The sequence below is a fragment of the Equus quagga genome, chromosome 9 (genome assembly GCF_021613505.1).
Source record: "Equus quagga isolate Etosha38 chromosome 9, UCLA_HA_Equagga_1.0, whole genome shotgun sequence".
In the NCBI taxonomy this organism is placed as follows: Eukaryota; Metazoa; Chordata; class Mammalia; order Perissodactyla; family Equidae; genus Equus; species Equus quagga.
This window is the reverse complement of record NC_060275.1, coordinates 12,186,057-12,204,990: the sequence shown is the minus strand read 5'-3', so window position 1 is coordinate 12,204,990 and position 18,934 is coordinate 12,186,057. Positions and strand designations below refer to the sequence as shown.

Sequence of the window (18,934 nt, the reverse complement as noted above, 5' to 3'; positions counted from 1 at the left end):
TGTAGAGCACCAGATACTTTCTATGTACTGGTAATGGTCTGTTTACAAAATGTGGATATTTGTATCAAGTACCTATGAGCAGCTGTTTTAAAGTATAATTTTTTTAAAGTTAAAATGATGACTCTCATAAAATGGGCATGGAGACACACAGTAACCTTTTTTTGCTTTTTCCTTCTTCTAAATTTGCTTACACTTACTTTGCTATTTTTCAAATGATATATTTGTCCTTAGATTTTTTTTTCTTTCTTCATTCAGCAATCAGTAAATCTCTATTATATCCAAGATAGCTGTTACCTACGGGACAGATGTAAGATTAATAAATTTGGCTTCTATCATAGATCTCAAAGTCTAGCACAGTGAGACAGATCTGAAACGGTCAGTCTCCAGCAGAAGACACCCACAGAGCTGACATGGCCTCTAGGCCTCTCTCCCCCTTAACCCGTAAACCTCTATGAGGGCATCAACATGGTGCATTCAAATATAGAATCATAGATATAACAATTTGAAACATATCTTTCCCTTCTTCTTTATAAAAAATAACTTGCCCATATCTGGATATACATTTCATGAGTCAAAATAATTCATAACAAATAAAAGCTTCATAAAACTACTAAAATCCCTTGCAACTGTCAAAGCAAAAATTACACTGGACAAAGTTAAATAGGAAGACAGACTTGAAGGATATTGCACTAGGGGAAGGAAGCCAGAATCCAGTTGAAACTCAGCTCAGATCAAACAAAGGGCTGGAGAATTATTGAAGAGCTGGAGTGTGTGTGTCAGGGGGAATCATAGTTCATCTGTGTTTGCTAATTGGCTTTACCCAAAGGAAAAGTAAATTTTCATGTATCTTCATGACAGGAGGTAGTTTTACAACTCGGAGCAAGGCTCCTGCTGAAGGTTGGCTGCCACCCTCCACAGCGCTAGCACTAGAGGTTCTGTCTTCCTTGATGATGACATTTCAAAGAGATGGCTCCTAGTTCCTGGAGAAAGACATTCCTGGGCTATAAAAATGGCAAGAGGCTTTTGAAAAGATTTACATCTCGAAAGGACTGAGAATGGGTTTACAGTAAAAGTTTTCTAAAGTAAATTCTCTATGAAAGGGGGGTCAGAGGCCTATGGTTGGGAAGAATCCTGTCTAAATTTGGTCAAGCTGAGGGGAACCTTAAGGCCTCCTTGGTCACAACCCAGGGAAGGGAGAAAGTAAAGGCGGCAGTGCATAATAAAGAAGGTGTGTTCTGCTTTTGGAAAGTATTTGGGGAATAATTTTAGAATCTTTTATCTTTGTATATAAATCTACAAAATTATTCTTGCTGAGCTATCCGTTTCAAGGTTATAGATTGCTTTTAAAGTTCTTGTTAGTAGATTTATTTAGAGTAGAATAATCATAAAGAGAAAGTTATGATCGAGAGTTATGTTACTTAGGAAAAAAGATTGTATTGATTTGATCAAGAAGCAGGGAGGATATTGAAAGCAACAGAACGTGCTTTGGTCCATAAAACAGCCGGAATCTCCAGAGAAAGAAATGTTTTTAAAGATGATGAACAGTCTTAGTGCTTTGGTACAAAATCAACATTAGACACAAGACACTAAATATATAGACACGTACATGTGCATACACATGCATGCATGCACACACACACACTAACCAGCTCTGATGGCACCTTGCTGTGGTTAGAAGAACAGAATGAAGAATTTCCAGAGGGATTCAACTTGGATCAATTCCTGAAATATCAACAACAGCATTGGCCAAAAGTGTAAGATCTAAAAGGAGGTCACTGAGCGTAATGAGAGCATATTTGGCTGCAGACCAGGAGCCAAGCTATAAGGAGAAAGAAAAATGTAGTGCAATGATTTTGTTAAAGAAATTCAGGATTATATTTTAACTTGAGTTTTACCATTGAAAAAGCTAAAAATGGCAGGGGAAACTATTGAGACCACGCTGTTTGTGATAGTTACTTTTTTTAATTCAAGAGACAAATATTAACTGACTTTACCGAAGACATATGCCTAGGTGTCATCAGGGAAACATAGAGGAGAAGACATAGTCTTTACTTTCCATCTGATTTGCTCATAATCTAGCAGAAATAATAGTATCGTAGTAACACAGCAAATATTTACACAGTACAGCGATTACTCTGTCAGTCACTGTTCTAGGTGCTTTAAATGCATAAATAATTTACAGCAACCTGTGAGGTTGGTGAGGTAGGCAAGGACCTAAGTCTGATAATGTCATCCAGTAGGGGGCCCTAATTGCTCCTGGAGCCTGATGAATGAATCCCTGCTTGTTACAGCAGAAGGGAATGGGTGGTAGATGGGTGTGGCCTTGAGTTTACATGGTGTGTCTGCCCCGTAGGACACATGTAATTTTGAACTTTCACTGGAACTCTTTGCTATTTAGTTGTTGCGTCTATTAATAATACCAACCTTGCATCTTTTTTAATGCATGTTAAAGATGTGTGTAAAACTCCTTATTCGTAGTTAGCTCTCAATATAAAGAAGTTGTTTTATTAATTAGGTAAGGGGTGATGGGAACATGCGTAAAGAAGGTGGTGTTTGTCTTGGAAAGATTTCAACCAGAGAAACGGCAGACAAAATTATGAGAAAGAAAGCAGGTGATGTGAACTGGGAGATACAAAGTGTGCTGTTTATAGTGAACAGTTCATTTTAATTCTAATAAAAGGGGTGAGAGGAAGAGGGCTGAGCATCTAGTCTGGAAAGATAGGCTTATTATTTTGGGCTCCTTCGATCAGGGATTATCAAATGACTGCCTGCCTGGTTTTGTACAGCTCAGGAGCTAAGGATGGTTTTACGATTTTAAATGATTGAAAAAAATCGAAAGAAGAATGTTGTATGATACGTGAAAGTTATATAGAATTCAAATTTCAGCGCCTGTAAGTGAGGTGTTATTGGCACACAGCCACACTAATTCATTTACATGTGGCAGAAAATGCATAGCCAATGAAGCCTGATTATTTACCATCTGGTCCTTACAGGAAAAGGTTGCCGACTCCTGTCTTAGTTATAATGCTTACTTTTTTTAATCCTAGAGTTCATCATCCTTTGGTGGCAATAAATTTAAACAACCTGTTTTATAGTTTGGGAAAGAACATACCAAACAAGCTGCTTCTCTCTTTCAGTGTCTCTGAAACAGATGAAAAAGCAGCTTCTGGAGGTCCAGAATGGCTCCCTGGTATCCCTGGTTTGGGTCTATGTGACACACTTTAATTCCAGGTTCCCTAACCCGAGAACCCATGAGTGCAGCATGAGTCACCTCTGCCCTCTGTGGGCCCCCAGTGCCATGGCCCCGGGGAAGGATAGAGTGTGTGTCCTTGGAATGTGGGCAAGTGACTCTGCAACCTTCTCCCTCAGCTCTGCCCCTCTGGGACAATAAACTGACTTCTCTAAAAAAAAAAAAAAATAATCTATTAAAAAAGATGCAAGGTGGGTATTATTAATTGATGCGAAGACTAAATAGCAAAGAGTTCCAGTGAAAGTCCAAAATTACATGTGTACCAGGTGGCAGACACACTGTTGCTTGCTATTGTGGGCAACAGTGTGAACAGTGTTTTGGTTAAATTTCCAATGATATATAGTCTCCAGTGAGACAGAGTTTCAAATACTGAATAGAATCCGTTTAGATGTTACTTGTTACTTTTACCTCCTTTTTCTTTCCTTCTCCTTTGTCTTTCCTCAATTGTTATTTTAATTTTTTCCCCAAGTATAACTCTGCTCATTAAATCTAATAGTTGTGGAATGTACTGCTTATATAGAATTCAATAAGAAAGAGAAACAGGAATTAAAATTTTATTGCAAAAGCCTTTTTTTCAATTTGTTTAACAATCCTATCCATCACACTACACCCCTCTTTGAAAACTAGATGTCTGGCTTATTCTGATTTGCTCTGAAAATCATTTTATGTAGCAATTCCTTTTGTCTGTAATCTTGATTCATAGCCTTTGATATAAATTCTTTTATGGCTCTATTTTCATAATAGCTTTTAGGCAACCAATCATCATGCATGGTACTGTGTTTCTTTATGACTCAGTGGCATCCAGATGTCTATACCCCATGTTGCTGCCTCTTAGACACATCTAAAAAAACTAGTTGCTATAAAATAATTGCACTCATTTGTGCAGTAAATTTTAAATTATTCTTTCATAAGTCAGTCAAACTTTTACTTGCATACAGAAATAGTTGGTTTCCTTTTTGGTAAACCTGAATGACTATCTTAAAAGTTGTGGTTTTGAATTGATTTAAAAGGAGATGGTAAACAGTATTTTTTTAACACATTCTATCATACATGGATGTTATATATGAAAATAGGATTTCTCTCACAATTTGTCAGTTTTATAAGAAATATAGGAACAAGCTGAATAGGCTAACTCCAAGCTATTTGTGAGTATGTTTAGAGTTTCTAAGTGCATTTAGGTAAATAAGAATGCTCTATTTTATTCTCAGCAGTACCCATATTAAATATTGGATTTCCTGTATATGCCCAAGAAAATTTTAATGATGAGGTCAGGTTTCTTATAAGAGAATTTACATCACAATTACCTGATGAACCTTTTAAAAATACATAAGCTTGTGCCTCATCTGCTGAATCAAAATCTTGGAAGGAGCAGGCGTGTGTGAGAAAGTTTCCCAGGTGGTTCTGATTCTCACCTTTGGTTGAGAATAGAAATATTTTTAGATATTAGACAAAAAAGGTAACCTCATAAAAACATTAAGGAATTTGTTAATAAAGTGTGGTTTAGGATACTGTCTACCATGTGCCCCAGCATTTTCATATGAAACCTCAGACAAGAATTAAAACTGCATTTTCCCATCGCAAGTCCATGAAATTTTTTGTTGTCAAGAAAAACAAAGACTCTTTCTTTCCCCATCTCCCACTTTGGCCATCAGGATTTTCTGTGGCAAAGGTATAGCTCAATTTTAAGGTTCTTGTGGTTTGGATATCTGCGTTCTAGCTTTTTCTAATTCAACAAGAATTCATTGACCCCTTTCTCCATACCAAATTCATAGCAGGCACTGAGAACACTAGTAATGAACAGAACAGTCTGCAGCTTACAATCTACTGGATGAGACAGATGTTAAGCAAATAAACATTTCAGGAAGTACTTCCTGGTTGAGATATTTTAAACTCATTTTAAGTATTTGATTTATATATTTTTCCTTCAGTATTGGCCAGAGATAAGCCATGGAATCTCATTAGTAATATTTATGTGTGGATACACACACATGCATATACAGTATATATTTTTATATTTTATATGTACATGGGCACATGTATATATGTGTGTCATATTTTATATAAATAATATATGTCATATATATAGCATATACACACATAAAGTGTATATATATCCTGTTTTATATTTATATAACTACACTGTTTTATTTATTTTAATCAGCATCACATGCTGTGGGATGGGTTGGAATACAAGCATACCTACATGTGTACACACACACGTGCCCATAATCCTGATGGATGAATTTGGATTACAATTCTCAATATAACATTTTAGCCCATTTTTCTTAATGCTTTTTTGTTAAATACTGACAAGTAAATTATGCTTTATATTTGAAAATATTTCTGTCAATTTCCTTTTAAAATTTTTGTTTTACATCATTAAATGTAAATAATATTTGGGGACAGTTTTTCAGTGGTGACATTGAGATGGAAAGTCACAAAAAGCTGTGACTCTGTGTCCCTTGAAGAAAGAAAAGCATGTTATTGTCACAAACAACTTCAACGTGTTGTGTATATAGTTCTTTTTTTCACAGATGGTGCTTCTCTAGTACAACATTTAATTGCCTTACAACTTTTTTAAGCTACCATATGGTTTGACTTGGGTCACTCTACAGACTAGAGATTCTGGAATATAACTGTCAACCATCTAATATAAATAAGAGAGATATATTGTATACCGGTGGAGGAATAGCGAAAGGAGAAGCAGTGGGTGCTTCATCAAGAAAAATCGGCTGTGTTTTCAGACTGCACAGCCTTAACATGCCATCTCCGCTGCTGTGGCTGCATTTGGAGCACCTGAAAGCTCAAAATTGTGATAGAGTCCCCCAAATCAATGAAAATGGCCTTTTAAAGGAGAAATTCAGTGGGAAGTTATATCTTTTTTCCTTTTTAATGTGCCCCCCTGGATAGTGCAGTTAAATTACATAGTTGAAGAATATTGTCTGATGTCCCTATTGGAAAAGATTTTTAAGTCTTATCCTCTTTCAAATGCTATTCTGAAGACCTGCATTTGCCCCTGCAACGTATGACAGCAAAGTGGATGAAGTTAGCGCAAAAGCCCTTACCGTTGTCTGTGAGCCAGAAAAGGACAAGGATTCTGATTGGCATTATTATTTATTATTTTTGAATGCTGATGATGCATTTTCGTAGCTGAGTCCTTTCAATGCTTATTGACATTCATAAATGAAGAGGCTCTGCTTTGCTGACTATTTAATTGGCAATTTGATTTTCCTAATAACTTGCTTTACAGGACCTGGATTTTGAAGCCAAAACAAGTTATACGCTACGGATAGAGGCTGCAAACAAAGATGCTGACCCTCGCTTCCTGAGCTTGGGGCCCTTCAGCGACACGACAACCGTGAAGATCATTGTGGAAGATGTGGACGAGCCCCCTGTGTTTTCCTCCCCCTTGTACCCCATGGAGGTGTCGGAAGCTACCCAGGTTGGGAATATCATTGGCACTGTAGCAGCTCATGACCCAGATTCTTCCAACAGCCCTGTGAGGTAAAAGCTCATCGCGCTCCTTTTCTGCGGCTTTGTAACAATGTGCTTTATTCACAACTCATGTTTCTGCGTTATGATGCTTTTGGTTCATAGCAAACAAAAACTAGTTTTGCATATGTATTGAGCCATAACAGCAGAAGTGAAACAGGGTCAGAACAGCTCAACATTTTACTAATTCAGAAATGTGTCATCTGATTATCCAAAGCCATTACTATGGAGCAATATTTTTAGGCATCCATTATTATCCATAAGCCATAGCTGATGTTCCTATTCAAACAATTATTCGGAGCACTTTCAAAGCAAACTCTGTTCAAAGATGAAGTGATGCATGTCCTACTTGTAGGATAAATGCATATGTTAGAAAACTAATTTTATAAAGAATTTAATTAGGCATTAATTTTAAAAAATCATTTTTCATGTTGGTCTATTTGGATAGCACATGTTTAGTTTATTATTTTCTCTTATAAAAGATAAAATACTATCTGTGTATAAAAACTATTTAAAAATGTTCTTTCAGTAGTCATGTATCGAGACTAGACACATTGTTATAAACAGCTAACCTCTTTAGGACTAAGAAATGATGATATGTAAACATTTAAAAATATCACATTTCATTTCATACTTTTTACCTAAAATTTACATTCTGAGGCCTATGTATATATTTTGGTTTATGCATGTGTCCGTGTGCATATAATAAATTTTCTTCTTAAATGAATATTATATGTGGAAGATTCTTGAAGTTACCTTTTATTATATGTCTTAATTCGAGTTTCTAACGAAGACTTTTCAGTGTGACAGTTTGGATTTTGATTGCAAAGTACAAAACTCAATGAATGTTTTATATTCAGATATGTTCAGCTTATAAGCTAACCATAGCCTTTTAGATTTAACTCATATTTAACAACGCTAAGTGTTTTTGAGCTAACTTCTGAGCTAAGTCTGGACATTAACTACAAAGTGTCACGAAAAGGATCTATAATTTAGACAATGATTCTTAATTAAGAACATCTCATCATCTTTTTCCTCCATAAAATAATAAGCTGATTTTGGCCTGTATATATAATTACCACTCTCCTTTTCTTCTCTTTTGCCTGACATTAATATCATAGCCTAGTAAAGAGTTGGTATAGAATAATTGCTATTTTAAAAATGAAGCCATACTCATTGTTTTTCTACCTATACAAAAAATGCACGCTAAATGGATGGCTGTATTATTTTTAATGCAGTGATCATAAACCATTCCTAAGAATATACTCTCCTGTGCCCTAGAATATTTGCGAGTCACAGGTGTACCAGATAGAATCAGCCTTCCCCTCGTCCCTGTCATAGCCCAGCCTTCATTTTCAAAACAGCTCCCTGACTTCAGCTCAGCTCCGTTCACGAAGTCTTAGTGACTTGGACAAACTTCACTTTGGGTTTTGTCATTGCATCGCATCTCTTGGTGACACAATCAAGTCTTCTTCCCTCATGAACAGTCAACCACAGTACAACTGTAGGTGCATAGATCAGCTATGCAGGGTAGTCTGACTTCTGCTTAAGTCATTTAATTTAATGGGGAGAAAGAGAGAATGCATTCGTGAAGTTGGGAATGTGGAAAAAGAAAGAGACACACTAATGCATAGCACAGTTCAGTACTTCAGTGAGTGAGAGGATTTAAGAAAATTTTTTTTTTTTTTTAAAGATTTTATTTTTTTCCTTTTTCTCCCCAAAGCCCCCCGGTACATAGTTGTGTATTCTTCGTTGTGGGTTCTTCTAGTTGTGGCATGTGGGACGCTGCCTCAGCGTGGTCTGACGAGCAGTGCCATGTCCGCGCCCAGGATTCGAACCAACAAAACACTGGGCCGCCTGCAGCAGAGCGCACGAACTTAACCACTCGGCCATGGGGCCAGCCCCGGATTTAAGAAAATTTTGATTGCACTGATATATTTGTCTTGTTTTTTATTTTTACCTCACCCATTTCCTTGTGTATCATCCTGTTAAAACCTTTCAGAGTAAATATTTCACTTTTCATAATATTTTATTTGAAAATAAAAGCAATATTACACAATAATTTGGGGAACAAGAAGGAAGAGGAGGCCCAAGTGGGTAGTAGCTTGAGTTCAAGATGAAGTGAGCTCTGGATCTGCTCCCTGAAGGACAGAGATAGAAAGGGGCAAAGGCTGAACTCCATTGATTTTGGAGGTGAAGATCTCTGTGGCCTTCATTAATGAAAGAGCAGCTGGCCATCACCATATTTTTACCTAATTTTCATTTTCTTAAAAGTGATGAAGGTGACCTGATGCTTTTAAACTGTGGATCATGACTTAAATATTAGGAAGTATTATCATTATACATTGCTATTATTGTAGTTTATTGTGTTTTCATGCCATTTTTATTTCAAGGTCAAAAAGGCAATGAAAGGAGATATAGTTGACGAGCAACTATTTTGATGATCTATATTGAAGATTGTTTTGTTTCCCCATGTGTTCCAGTGTATTGAAAAGATTACATAGTTAGTGGACATAAACATTTATTTCCATTGGGCACTCAAGTAACTATCAAAATATAAGCCCTCTGTCAACAAATGCCTATGGATGGATAGAGAGCACAGTAGGCTGAGGTCCTAGGAAAAGTGAATCTCCAGATGGAGATGGGACCTGAGGAGTTTTACAGTTGTGACATTTGTGTTTCTAGACCTTTAGAAATATTGTAGTTCTTTGAGGGATGGAAAAGCAGTGTTTGTTTCATCGTAATTGTTTAAAATTAGACCAATAGTATTTGAATGTAAAACAGTATGGGAAGTTGGCTAGTGTTTGAATTTATTGACACTCTTCGCAGTAAAATACTGAAATCCAGCATATGCCATTTATATTTGGAATATTTACTGAAATATGGAATGAGAGATTAGAATTCTAGATGGAAATACATTTACTTTCCTCCAGCAAGGCAAAATTGAGAATCTCTTCCCATGTGATCCCTGCCTTGCCCAGCATTTTAAAATTTTTACCTACTTTTGGCACCAGCTAAAAGCTATGCCTAACTCTTCTCTGCACACATGCACTTTCTTTAAAAGAGGACTGGGACACCTAGAGCACCACAGAGCATTTTGACCATTTGGAAGTATATAGCAATAGGTGGAAATATTAAACGAACCCGGAGTCCAGCAGTTGGCCAGAATAGAGCACCATTGTGAAATGTTATATCTTCATTATGGCTTGCCCACCATCCAATTAGGTTACCTAGGCCAGCATTTCATGTACACTTTGCTCTCCTCTTTTCCCACGTGGAAACTGGAAGCCAAAGGTGGAAATTAGGTGATACTTGAGATTACTTCGGTAGAAAACAAAGAAGAGGTTTTCTTAAAAGAAAAAGTGGGTAATTGAGGGTCAGCATGTTTCTGGCTTTTTATTTCTTATGTAGTTGCTTACCATTTCCTGTAAATATTGGCCCTGAATACCACGTCAGGCTTTATCTATTGAACTTGGAAGGACAGATTGTGTTCCACTGATTTTGATCATCTTTCTGAATGGTAGAAACTTCACTTCTGTGTTTCTCATCAATAAGATGGTAAAAACTGTGAGAGCAGCCTAGAGTCTAGAGGACTATTCTTTCCTCACGTCAGCATTGGTAGACTGATCACTAAATCAACATACATTTATTAAGAACCTGCTCTGTGCATGACACTGGGGAAAATACTGACAGGAAAAACAAAGATGAATAAAACATTCCCTCTGACCTCAAGGAACTTACAATCTGGTTGAAGAAATAAGATCTCATAAAAGTTAGCTAATATGAGAGGAAAAAATGCCAGAGCTGTAACATGACAAATTGCGAGATCAGTAGTAATCTCTCAGAGTTCGTGGACATGAGGCTCCATTTGAAGGGTGATAGCATAAGCTGGGCTTTGAGGGATGGCAGGATCTGGACAAGCCAAGAAAACAGTATGCAAAGCCTGTTTATGTTTTATTTACTTATATCCGAAGAGTCTAGTGCTATATTATGAAATCAGCAAATTTATTTCTGTAGGCAGCACAGCAAGCCCAAAGTCCTTAGGCTAAAAATAGCCAATGAATTGAAACATGGTATTATTACAAATAAGATCAGATGTGAAGAGGGGTGATAAAAATTAATAGGGATCATTTTAAAAATTTCTAACAATTTAAGTGCAGAACTATATTCGTACTTATGTTCAAGGATACTAGGATAATAATATTTACCTGCAGTCTCTTTTGGCATTCCTGGTATTGTATGTCCTCAGATAAAAGGTGATAAAATAGTATCAGATATGACATTATGTAGTGTGACTAGTATGAACACATTTGGGGTGTTTACTAATTCACTGTGTATTGTTAAGTAGCTTGTCTGCATGCAAATATTTGTACATATTACTTTATTTGTGAGTTCTCAAAGAATTAAAGGAAAAGTTGAATAGCCTGTCTTCAGAAGAGAGGATTAAGGTTTCTCTATAAATCTGGGCAGCAAGAAAGAGCAGACAGTCTTTTCAGGAAGCAGCAGGGGGTTGAACCAGTGCCAACTCTTTTCTTTTCTGTGGCCCTCTGTGTGCGGTTCACATTTCTTGGAAAGTGTTTTGGCCTCCCTTAGGACATGTGTCACCTTTTACTAGGGAAGTCTTGGGCATCTTGATTGTGAGTACCATCAAGATTTCAGGAGATTGGGAAAGCTTCAATCCTCAAAGGAAAATTGAGTTGCCATTATCAGAAGAACGGGATGAGGATGCAAACAGTGGCATCACTAAGTACTGGATGCAATAGTTTATTTTGAAGTGATTTATTTCTCATTGAAGCCCTATAAAGCAAGTATTAACATTGCTTTGTTATAGATAAACGTGCCCCATTAAACAGTTAGAAAACCTAGTTCCATGATTTTAGCAAAGTCTGTCTCAAAAGCTGTGCACTCCTTGAAGCAATACACACACACACATGCACAAATTTCTTAAGAGATTACGATTTCAACTCAAGGGATTCAGCTATTTCTATTGATCAGATTTGTCCATGCTTATTTAGTACATTATCTTTTACCATCTGGGGAGTCGTGATGATACATTTGTGTTAATCCAGCCCACTCTATTTGTGAACAGTGACATGCATATCAGTAGCCAGGTGATAAGAATGCTACTTGTGAACCTGAAGAAGAGCATTTTAATTGATCCCTATTGTTTATTGAACAGCAGCAATGATAACAACAGGCATTTATGAGGGATTCAGTTGTAGCAGATGTGCAGAACATTGAGGATATACAGATGTGCAAGACATGGTCCCAACACCCTTGTTATCTAGCTGTAGAAGAGATCTTACATGAAAATATAGAAAAATCCATTGTTAAATCTGGAAATGAGAAATCCTCTTGTAAAACTTTCTCAGTTAGCAGGTAAAGAAAGAGAAGAGTACAAATGGCAAATGAAAAGCCCAAATTAGTACAATAGGTTTGTGGCTATAAATGTTGTCCCTGGATTCCCAGTCAGTGGTTTGTATAGATCATACCTACTGCAGGCTTTCTTAGAAAGGCATGATTTCTGATGTAACTGGAAAGGCTTGCTGCTTTAATGCTAGAGGATTGTCTTCAAGGAATAGTGGGACTGAAATAATTGGAAAGGAGATAAAACTGGAGTACAGAAGGACCAACAAGAGGAAAGGCACAGAAATGGAGATGGAGATACATCATAAAAAAATGATTAGTTTTGTCAAGCAGTTGATACATCAGTGTGACTGTTTTAGGGCTTTAAATAGGAGAGCAGTGGTAAAAAAAAAAAAAATGAGAAGAAAGTGAATCACAGAGCGGAGGGTGACAGGGACTAAAAGCTCATTTCTAGGTAATGGGATATATACTGGAAGATGGCTCAGACGACGTGGTTCTGAATCTTGGCTCCATCCACAGCCAGCTGTGAGTCTTTAGAGTCCAATACTGAAATATGGCAAGAATACTATCTGTTTGCCTTAGTTAGAAATTGTGCTTGGCTAGTCACAACAAAGCTTAACACTAATGACTTACTAATGAGAAATCTGGAGCCATGCACTCAAGGACTGATGATTTGGCGGTATAACGTCATCAAGGGTTTTGGCTTATATCAAGCACTTGTCTCCTCTTATTTACAAGAGGGCTTTTGAATCTCTTTCCATTGTGTTCATGTCCCAGGTGAGATAGAGGAAAAGGGGCAAAAATCAAATGCCAGCTGAATTACTGAATTACCAATTCTCTCTTCTCCTTTAAGGAGTTTTTCAATGATAGTCAACCCAACAACTTTCTTTTGCATCTCCTTTGTCAAAACTTGGATACAAGGACACCGCATCTACAAAGGAAGCTAGCAAATGTCGTTTATCAGCTGGATACAAGGCTGCCTCTTGCAAAAGCAAGATTCTGTTAATAAGAATGAAGGGTGAATGGATATTAGGCAGTCAAATAGAAGTCTCTGTCACATATCACCTTTCATAGTTGTTTGAGGATTAGGAAAAAATGTAAACTATGTTTAAATGCTCAACACATTCTGGAAGTGGGAAAGTTCAGAAGGAGGCATAGTTTGTGGGAAAGGTTGATGAATCTGCTTTGACATATATTGAACTTGAGTTGAAGATGTTGCAGGTGTCTGAAATAGTTTACAAAATCTCAGGAAAAGGATTGAGGCTGGATATTGAGAGTTGGACTGTCTGCATAATGAATGGATAGGGCACAAGCTTTAACTGTTAGAGCAAAAATATGGAAGTAATCTCTCTAATGGGTCACTCCACCATACACTGAAAGAGGCCAAGTATTTCAGGCTGTAATTTGCAGAAACTAGAGGGATCATTGTGAGTCCACACACTACTAACTGCATCAGAAGGTGCACTGAAGTTAACTTTGGTTCATGATTAGAGGAATACCAATCTCTCCCTTTCTCTTCACCCTCTGATTGACTCAGGTATCACACATCACCCTCTCTAGGCCAGTGCATCTGCAAGAACTGCAAAGAGTATGCTCCTCTGAACTTGTGTAGGGCCTTTCTTCTCTTTTGGCCCAGTCAGCCCTGCCAGATTCTAATTCAAAGACATTTTGCACTTCTCATTCTAGAAAGTGCCCATATTTTCTTTGTTTCTCTTGGTTAAGGGGTTGTTTTTCTCAGGTGACTTTATACCGTAGCTGATGCCTCATACATAAAGTCCACTTTTTTATATGTCCAGAAGGGCTGGTAGAAAATAAGGAACCCCTTTAATACTGGGTGATCTCAAGTCCTTGTCATTAAGAAACATAATAACCATCCAGAATGTTCTGGATAGTTTGTCTACTCTTTGTCTTTGCCAAGGTCTTCCATCTCTTCTCAAGTCAATACCTCATTCTCTCCCCACACCTGCCCCAACTTCTTTCATCATACTCTAGGAGAGCAATTTGTTGGTTTTCTCCTAAATATTTATTATAGGTGGCTATTTTTAAAAATATTTTGTTTATGTACTGTACTTCTTTAAATAGAATGTCACATGCAAGTGTTCCAGAATAATTGCTGAATGCATGAATGAATGAAAGGGAGACATAAGATATCAGCATAATTCACAAATTGCCAAATATGTATAGATATGAGGCTGTGCTATTTAGCTCTAAGAGAAAATTATAGCTATTAAAAAATATACACAATTTATAAGTGGAAGCTACAGAGTTTATAATTTAGAAATGATTAATATTTGAATGATAGAAACTTTGGTGTCCTTCAGAACACAAAGAGGCCTAGGGCAATACCCAGATCCCTAAAAGATTAGAGATTTTTCTATGAGGTGAGTAGAAGTTGGAGACATTAACATATTAAATGAATTCTCAAGTCTGGTATCCTTTATTCTAATGCTGGAACCTTTGGAACTGTTGATAATAGAGGCAAATGTTTTAGTCATTGACTTTAGCTCTGTAGGGAATTAACATGGACTCATTTAAATAGACATTTGTCAAGTTCAAGGCCTTTTTAACTTTCTAAGACTCTAGAAGTCTATTTTTTCCCTGAATATGCAAACATTATCATAGTGATTTGAGAAAATGAACAATTAAGGCTTTTAGTATGGGCTCAATTGATGCATGAGTGCATGAGTATTAAGTTTTACATATATATATATATATATATATTCCTAAACACACATACATATACACTCAAATGCATTTGTGTAGTATGTTAACAATATGAAATATTGGCATATATTGGTTTGACTAATATGGCATTTCAGAGAAGAAAGTCTAGCTATTCTATATAATTGAAAATTAAAATCTATTTGTAACATTAAAATTCTTTCTTGTTTGAATGGCCGTGGTGTGGAAAATGGATTGTAGACAGTATGAATGGAAGTACATTGATAAAAAATAAAATAATGCAAAATCTAGGCTAAAGTGGATAATAACTTGGATTGATAGTACTTGAGAATAGTTGTTGAGAAATTCATTGCAGGGGTAAGGGAGAAAAACAAGTCAAGGACCAATTCTAGATTTTAAATCTAGTGACTGGTGGTGTCACTGACTCAGATGTGAAAGAGACAGGGAGGAAGTTTGGGAGACTGTAGGAGTTATAACATCAGTTTGGACATCTTATATCTCAGTTCATGTTGTCTATCCATGTGGTGATAGTAAGTAGGTAATTCAATATAGAAGTGTGATGAGCCAAGGAGATTTTATATAAATTTGGGAGTAACCAAAATTATAGAAGTTATTTAAGCCATGGGACTGTATAAGTTGCTAAAGAAAAGTGCTTATATAAAGAAGAGGGGGCCATAGGAGAGGTTTGGGGGAGTTCAGGTAATTAGAGATCATGAAGAGGAGGATGCACCAGCCAAGGTAACTGAAAAGGAACCTATGGTGAGGTAGGAGAGAAACCGGGAAGATGTGGTTTAGTAAAGACAAAGGAGAATGTGTTTTGAGGAGGAGGGAGTGGTCAATTGTAGTACATTTGGGTGAGAGGGAGAGTAGGAAAAGAATGGAGAAGTGAACAATGGATTTGACAATATGGAAGCCAATGATGAACTTGACACAAATGGAGGAAATTTGTTTTTTTAAATAGAAAACATATTTGTTTTTGATTCAGATAAAGCTGTATAGATGGAAAAGTGTCTGAATCCAAGGAAAAACTTCTTGAGAAGATCAGAGCAGATGAGGTACTCAGCTTAAATGGAATGGTTTGATTTTGATTTGAGTAAAGACACTTGGCTGTAATAAAAGGACGATGAGGAAAGGGTATGGGAAATCTCAAGTAAGATTGATTTTTCCTCTCGTGCCCAATGTAGCACAGATCCTAGAAGTGAGAGTGAGTACATTTTGTACTGCTATTGCCATTTTCAAACTGTTAATTTTCTTTTTCCTTCATCAACTTTTTTGTGGAATGTGTCCTCAGACTTATTCAAAATCTTCCATGTTGCTATCAACATACATATGTATTTATATATATATATTTGACCATTCTAAAAGAATGTCTTCTCTCTCCTCCTCAAACCACCTTCTCCTTTCTGCTCTCTTATCTGGTAACCTTGTCTCATAAGCCATCGAGAAAATAGAAGCCATTGAAAAGTAACTTTCTGATATTCTCCACACCCAAACACCTATTGCTGCACAGAGACAACCATATTTGTTGGTTTATGGTTAATTTTCTTTTTAGTATTTTCTGATACCTCCTCTTTCCTTCTTGAGTTTCTTTATATTATGTAATATAGCAGACTATAAGTGTGTGATTCTATTTAATAGTAGTAGTAGTTGAACTACTATGGAAACATAAAATACTTTCTTAACTTAAATTGGGTATGTGATTATCTGTTTGTACTTTTGTTTGTTTGTCTCGTTTGTTTTTAAATGAGACCCCTTCGTTCACCCAACCAGAAAGACTGTGAGGGTTTTTGAAGATAATCATTAATGAGCGAAGGCTGAGTTTTGTGTATGGAACAAATTATAGCATAGTGGAATAAGAATACAAGTGGAGCAGTAATTTTTCACTAATATTTGGACAGCTGATATTTTGAGAAAAGGCTTTTACACACCAAAATGTTCATGCAATTTTAGAGGTTCTACTTTGACACACATCTATGGAAGCCTGGTCAAGACCACTGCGTGAGAGACGCAAAAACAGGGTTAAGATCAGGCTGGTGTTTTCAAGACAAAAGATGTTACTCAGTATATTTCATTTTAGAGGGACCTATAGCCATGGCCAGGGCTACTAAATCTATTGAAAATGGTTTTTGAGGAGCCAAAATAATGATAAAGTGAATTTGAAGGTTATTATGGCATATTCAAATCCACTGTGAAGATAACTATACTATGGTGTTTATTTTGTACTCTCGGACAGAAGAGCAAAGATGTTACTGATAAACAGATTATGAACCATCTATTAACATTAGTAAAGGTTTAAACTAGGCGTATATTTATGTAATTGATATGACAGATCAAGGAGTCGGCAAGATTGGGTGATTGACTATGCAATTAATGAAATTAGCAAATTATAATTAAACAGGAATGGTGAAGGCTTTTTTCTAATATTCAATTAGGTATTCGATTGACAGAAACACGGACTTGGAGAGATACTTCAATATTGATGCCAACAGTGGAGTTATTACAACCGCCAAATCTTTGGATCGGGAGACAAATGCTGTTCATAATATCACTGTCCTGGCCATGGAGAGCCGTAAGTAGGAAGGTTTAAAATTAAACTAGGATGGAGGACACTGAGAGTGGGGAATGGGTTGTCATGAGGTTATAATTTCAACTTGAATACTATTAGCTGCTTATTTGAATTGAGCAAAATATTGAAAATCCCTCATTTCAAGCTGTGAAATATATTTATATTCACTAACTTTCTTTGCTAATACTTACAAAGTTAATAAGAAGAAATTACTATAAAATGACAGGCCTAAGTTACCCTCAGAGGGCTTCTGTTGTATTATGGTCATGTTTCATATGCTGCATTTATGCTGATATGGAGTTGGTCAAATAGCTTATGAAAAGTACTAAATTGATCTCTAACAAAATTTCCAGATTCGCATATTGTGATATTGAACTAATTTTTAGTCCCTGATAAGAAAAACATTGAAAGAACAATGTATAATTATATTTTATGCATATTATTTACACATATAGTCTATATTCATACAAATATGAGCTCTAGCATCAAATATTAAAATAGTTTATTGGTTATTTTTCTTTCAATGATTTTCTTATCATGGACTAAAAAGCTACATATATCTGTATAGACACACACACACACGTACCCATATGTATGACATTTGGATCACATTTTCTCTTGCTCCCTTTAAGGTCTTAATGTTATGATTCTAGATTTCATTTGATGCTTGGTCATGTCCTTATTAGAATTGTGCTTTAGAGAGCAAACAATTTTTGGTGGATTCTAATTGTTTTTAATGTGCATTTCCTGAGTAAAATGTCAGTGGAATAACAGGCTTAGTCTCAGAGTAACTGATGAAACATTTCCTCTTTATTAGAGAATCCATCACAAGTAGGAAGAGGCTACGTGGCCATCACTATACTCGACATCAATGACAACGCCCCTGAATTTGCCATGGACTATGAAACCACTGTCTGTGAAAATGCCCAGCCAGGGCAGGTAAGAGGCTTCAGAACATGTTGCTCCTAGTTGTGATCTCTTTGAAAATATCCAGCAGCAGTTGCCTTTGAAATTCTGCCAGCTTTAAGGTAAAATATAATCAGCATGTTTCAGCAAAACTAACACTTTGATGTGGAGCATAAACTAATATTAAAAGAACTTCCAAATTCTGGTTTAATTGGGATGATGAAAATTCCTCAGGAAGAAAAGGTAAACATTATAAAAGCCATGGTAAATGGTTAAGGACTTAGATGCTTTTGAGGAGAAATATGGTTATTAAGCCTGGGCTGTTTCCCACATTACACAGCAGGTTCTAAGAGTTAAGTGCAGTGTAATCTCGCTGTGGTTTATTCTCCTCATCCATATTGTTCAGTGTCTCGTGATGTTTACTGGGATGGTATAATCAATTGGTACAGCTTATTTCTGAGGTTCACAAAGGAGATTCAGACATGAATTTTGAAAAGGACAGATTTGTTTTCCAGAGCCCTTTCGAGATTGGGTTCACATTAGTACATCTGATCCTTCCCCCGGCTCGTTCAGGAAGATGGTGTTTATTATAAGGTGTAAAACTGCTCTGTCCTGCCTCAGAAAACACAGCAGAGCGCACCAACAGGCTTTCACATTTTACATTCTTTCCC

General features: G+C 36.5%; 1 protein-coding gene and 1 long non-coding RNA gene across 5 annotated transcripts in view; one reads left to right on the top strand and one right to left on the bottom strand.

The window, feature by feature from the left end:
• Window positions 1–18,934, bottom strand: part of LOC124244495 (uncharacterized) — a 173,707-nt gene that overhangs the window by 38,536 nt on the left and 116,237 nt on the right. The gene's annotated exons all lie outside the window — the stretch shown is intronic.
• The window catches only part of CDH7 (cadherin 7), a 122,087-nt gene that overhangs the window by 82,835 nt on the left and 20,318 nt on the right, over window positions 1–18,934 (top strand). The window contains exons 7-9 of the mRNA XM_046671086.1: window positions 6,501–6,754; window positions 17,224–17,360; window positions 18,175–18,296. Coding sequence (XP_046527042.1) covers window positions 6,501–6,754; window positions 17,224–17,360; window positions 18,175–18,296 — 513 coding nt within the window. The remainder of the gene's footprint in view (window positions 1–6,500; window positions 6,755–17,223; window positions 17,361–18,174; window positions 18,297–18,934) is intronic.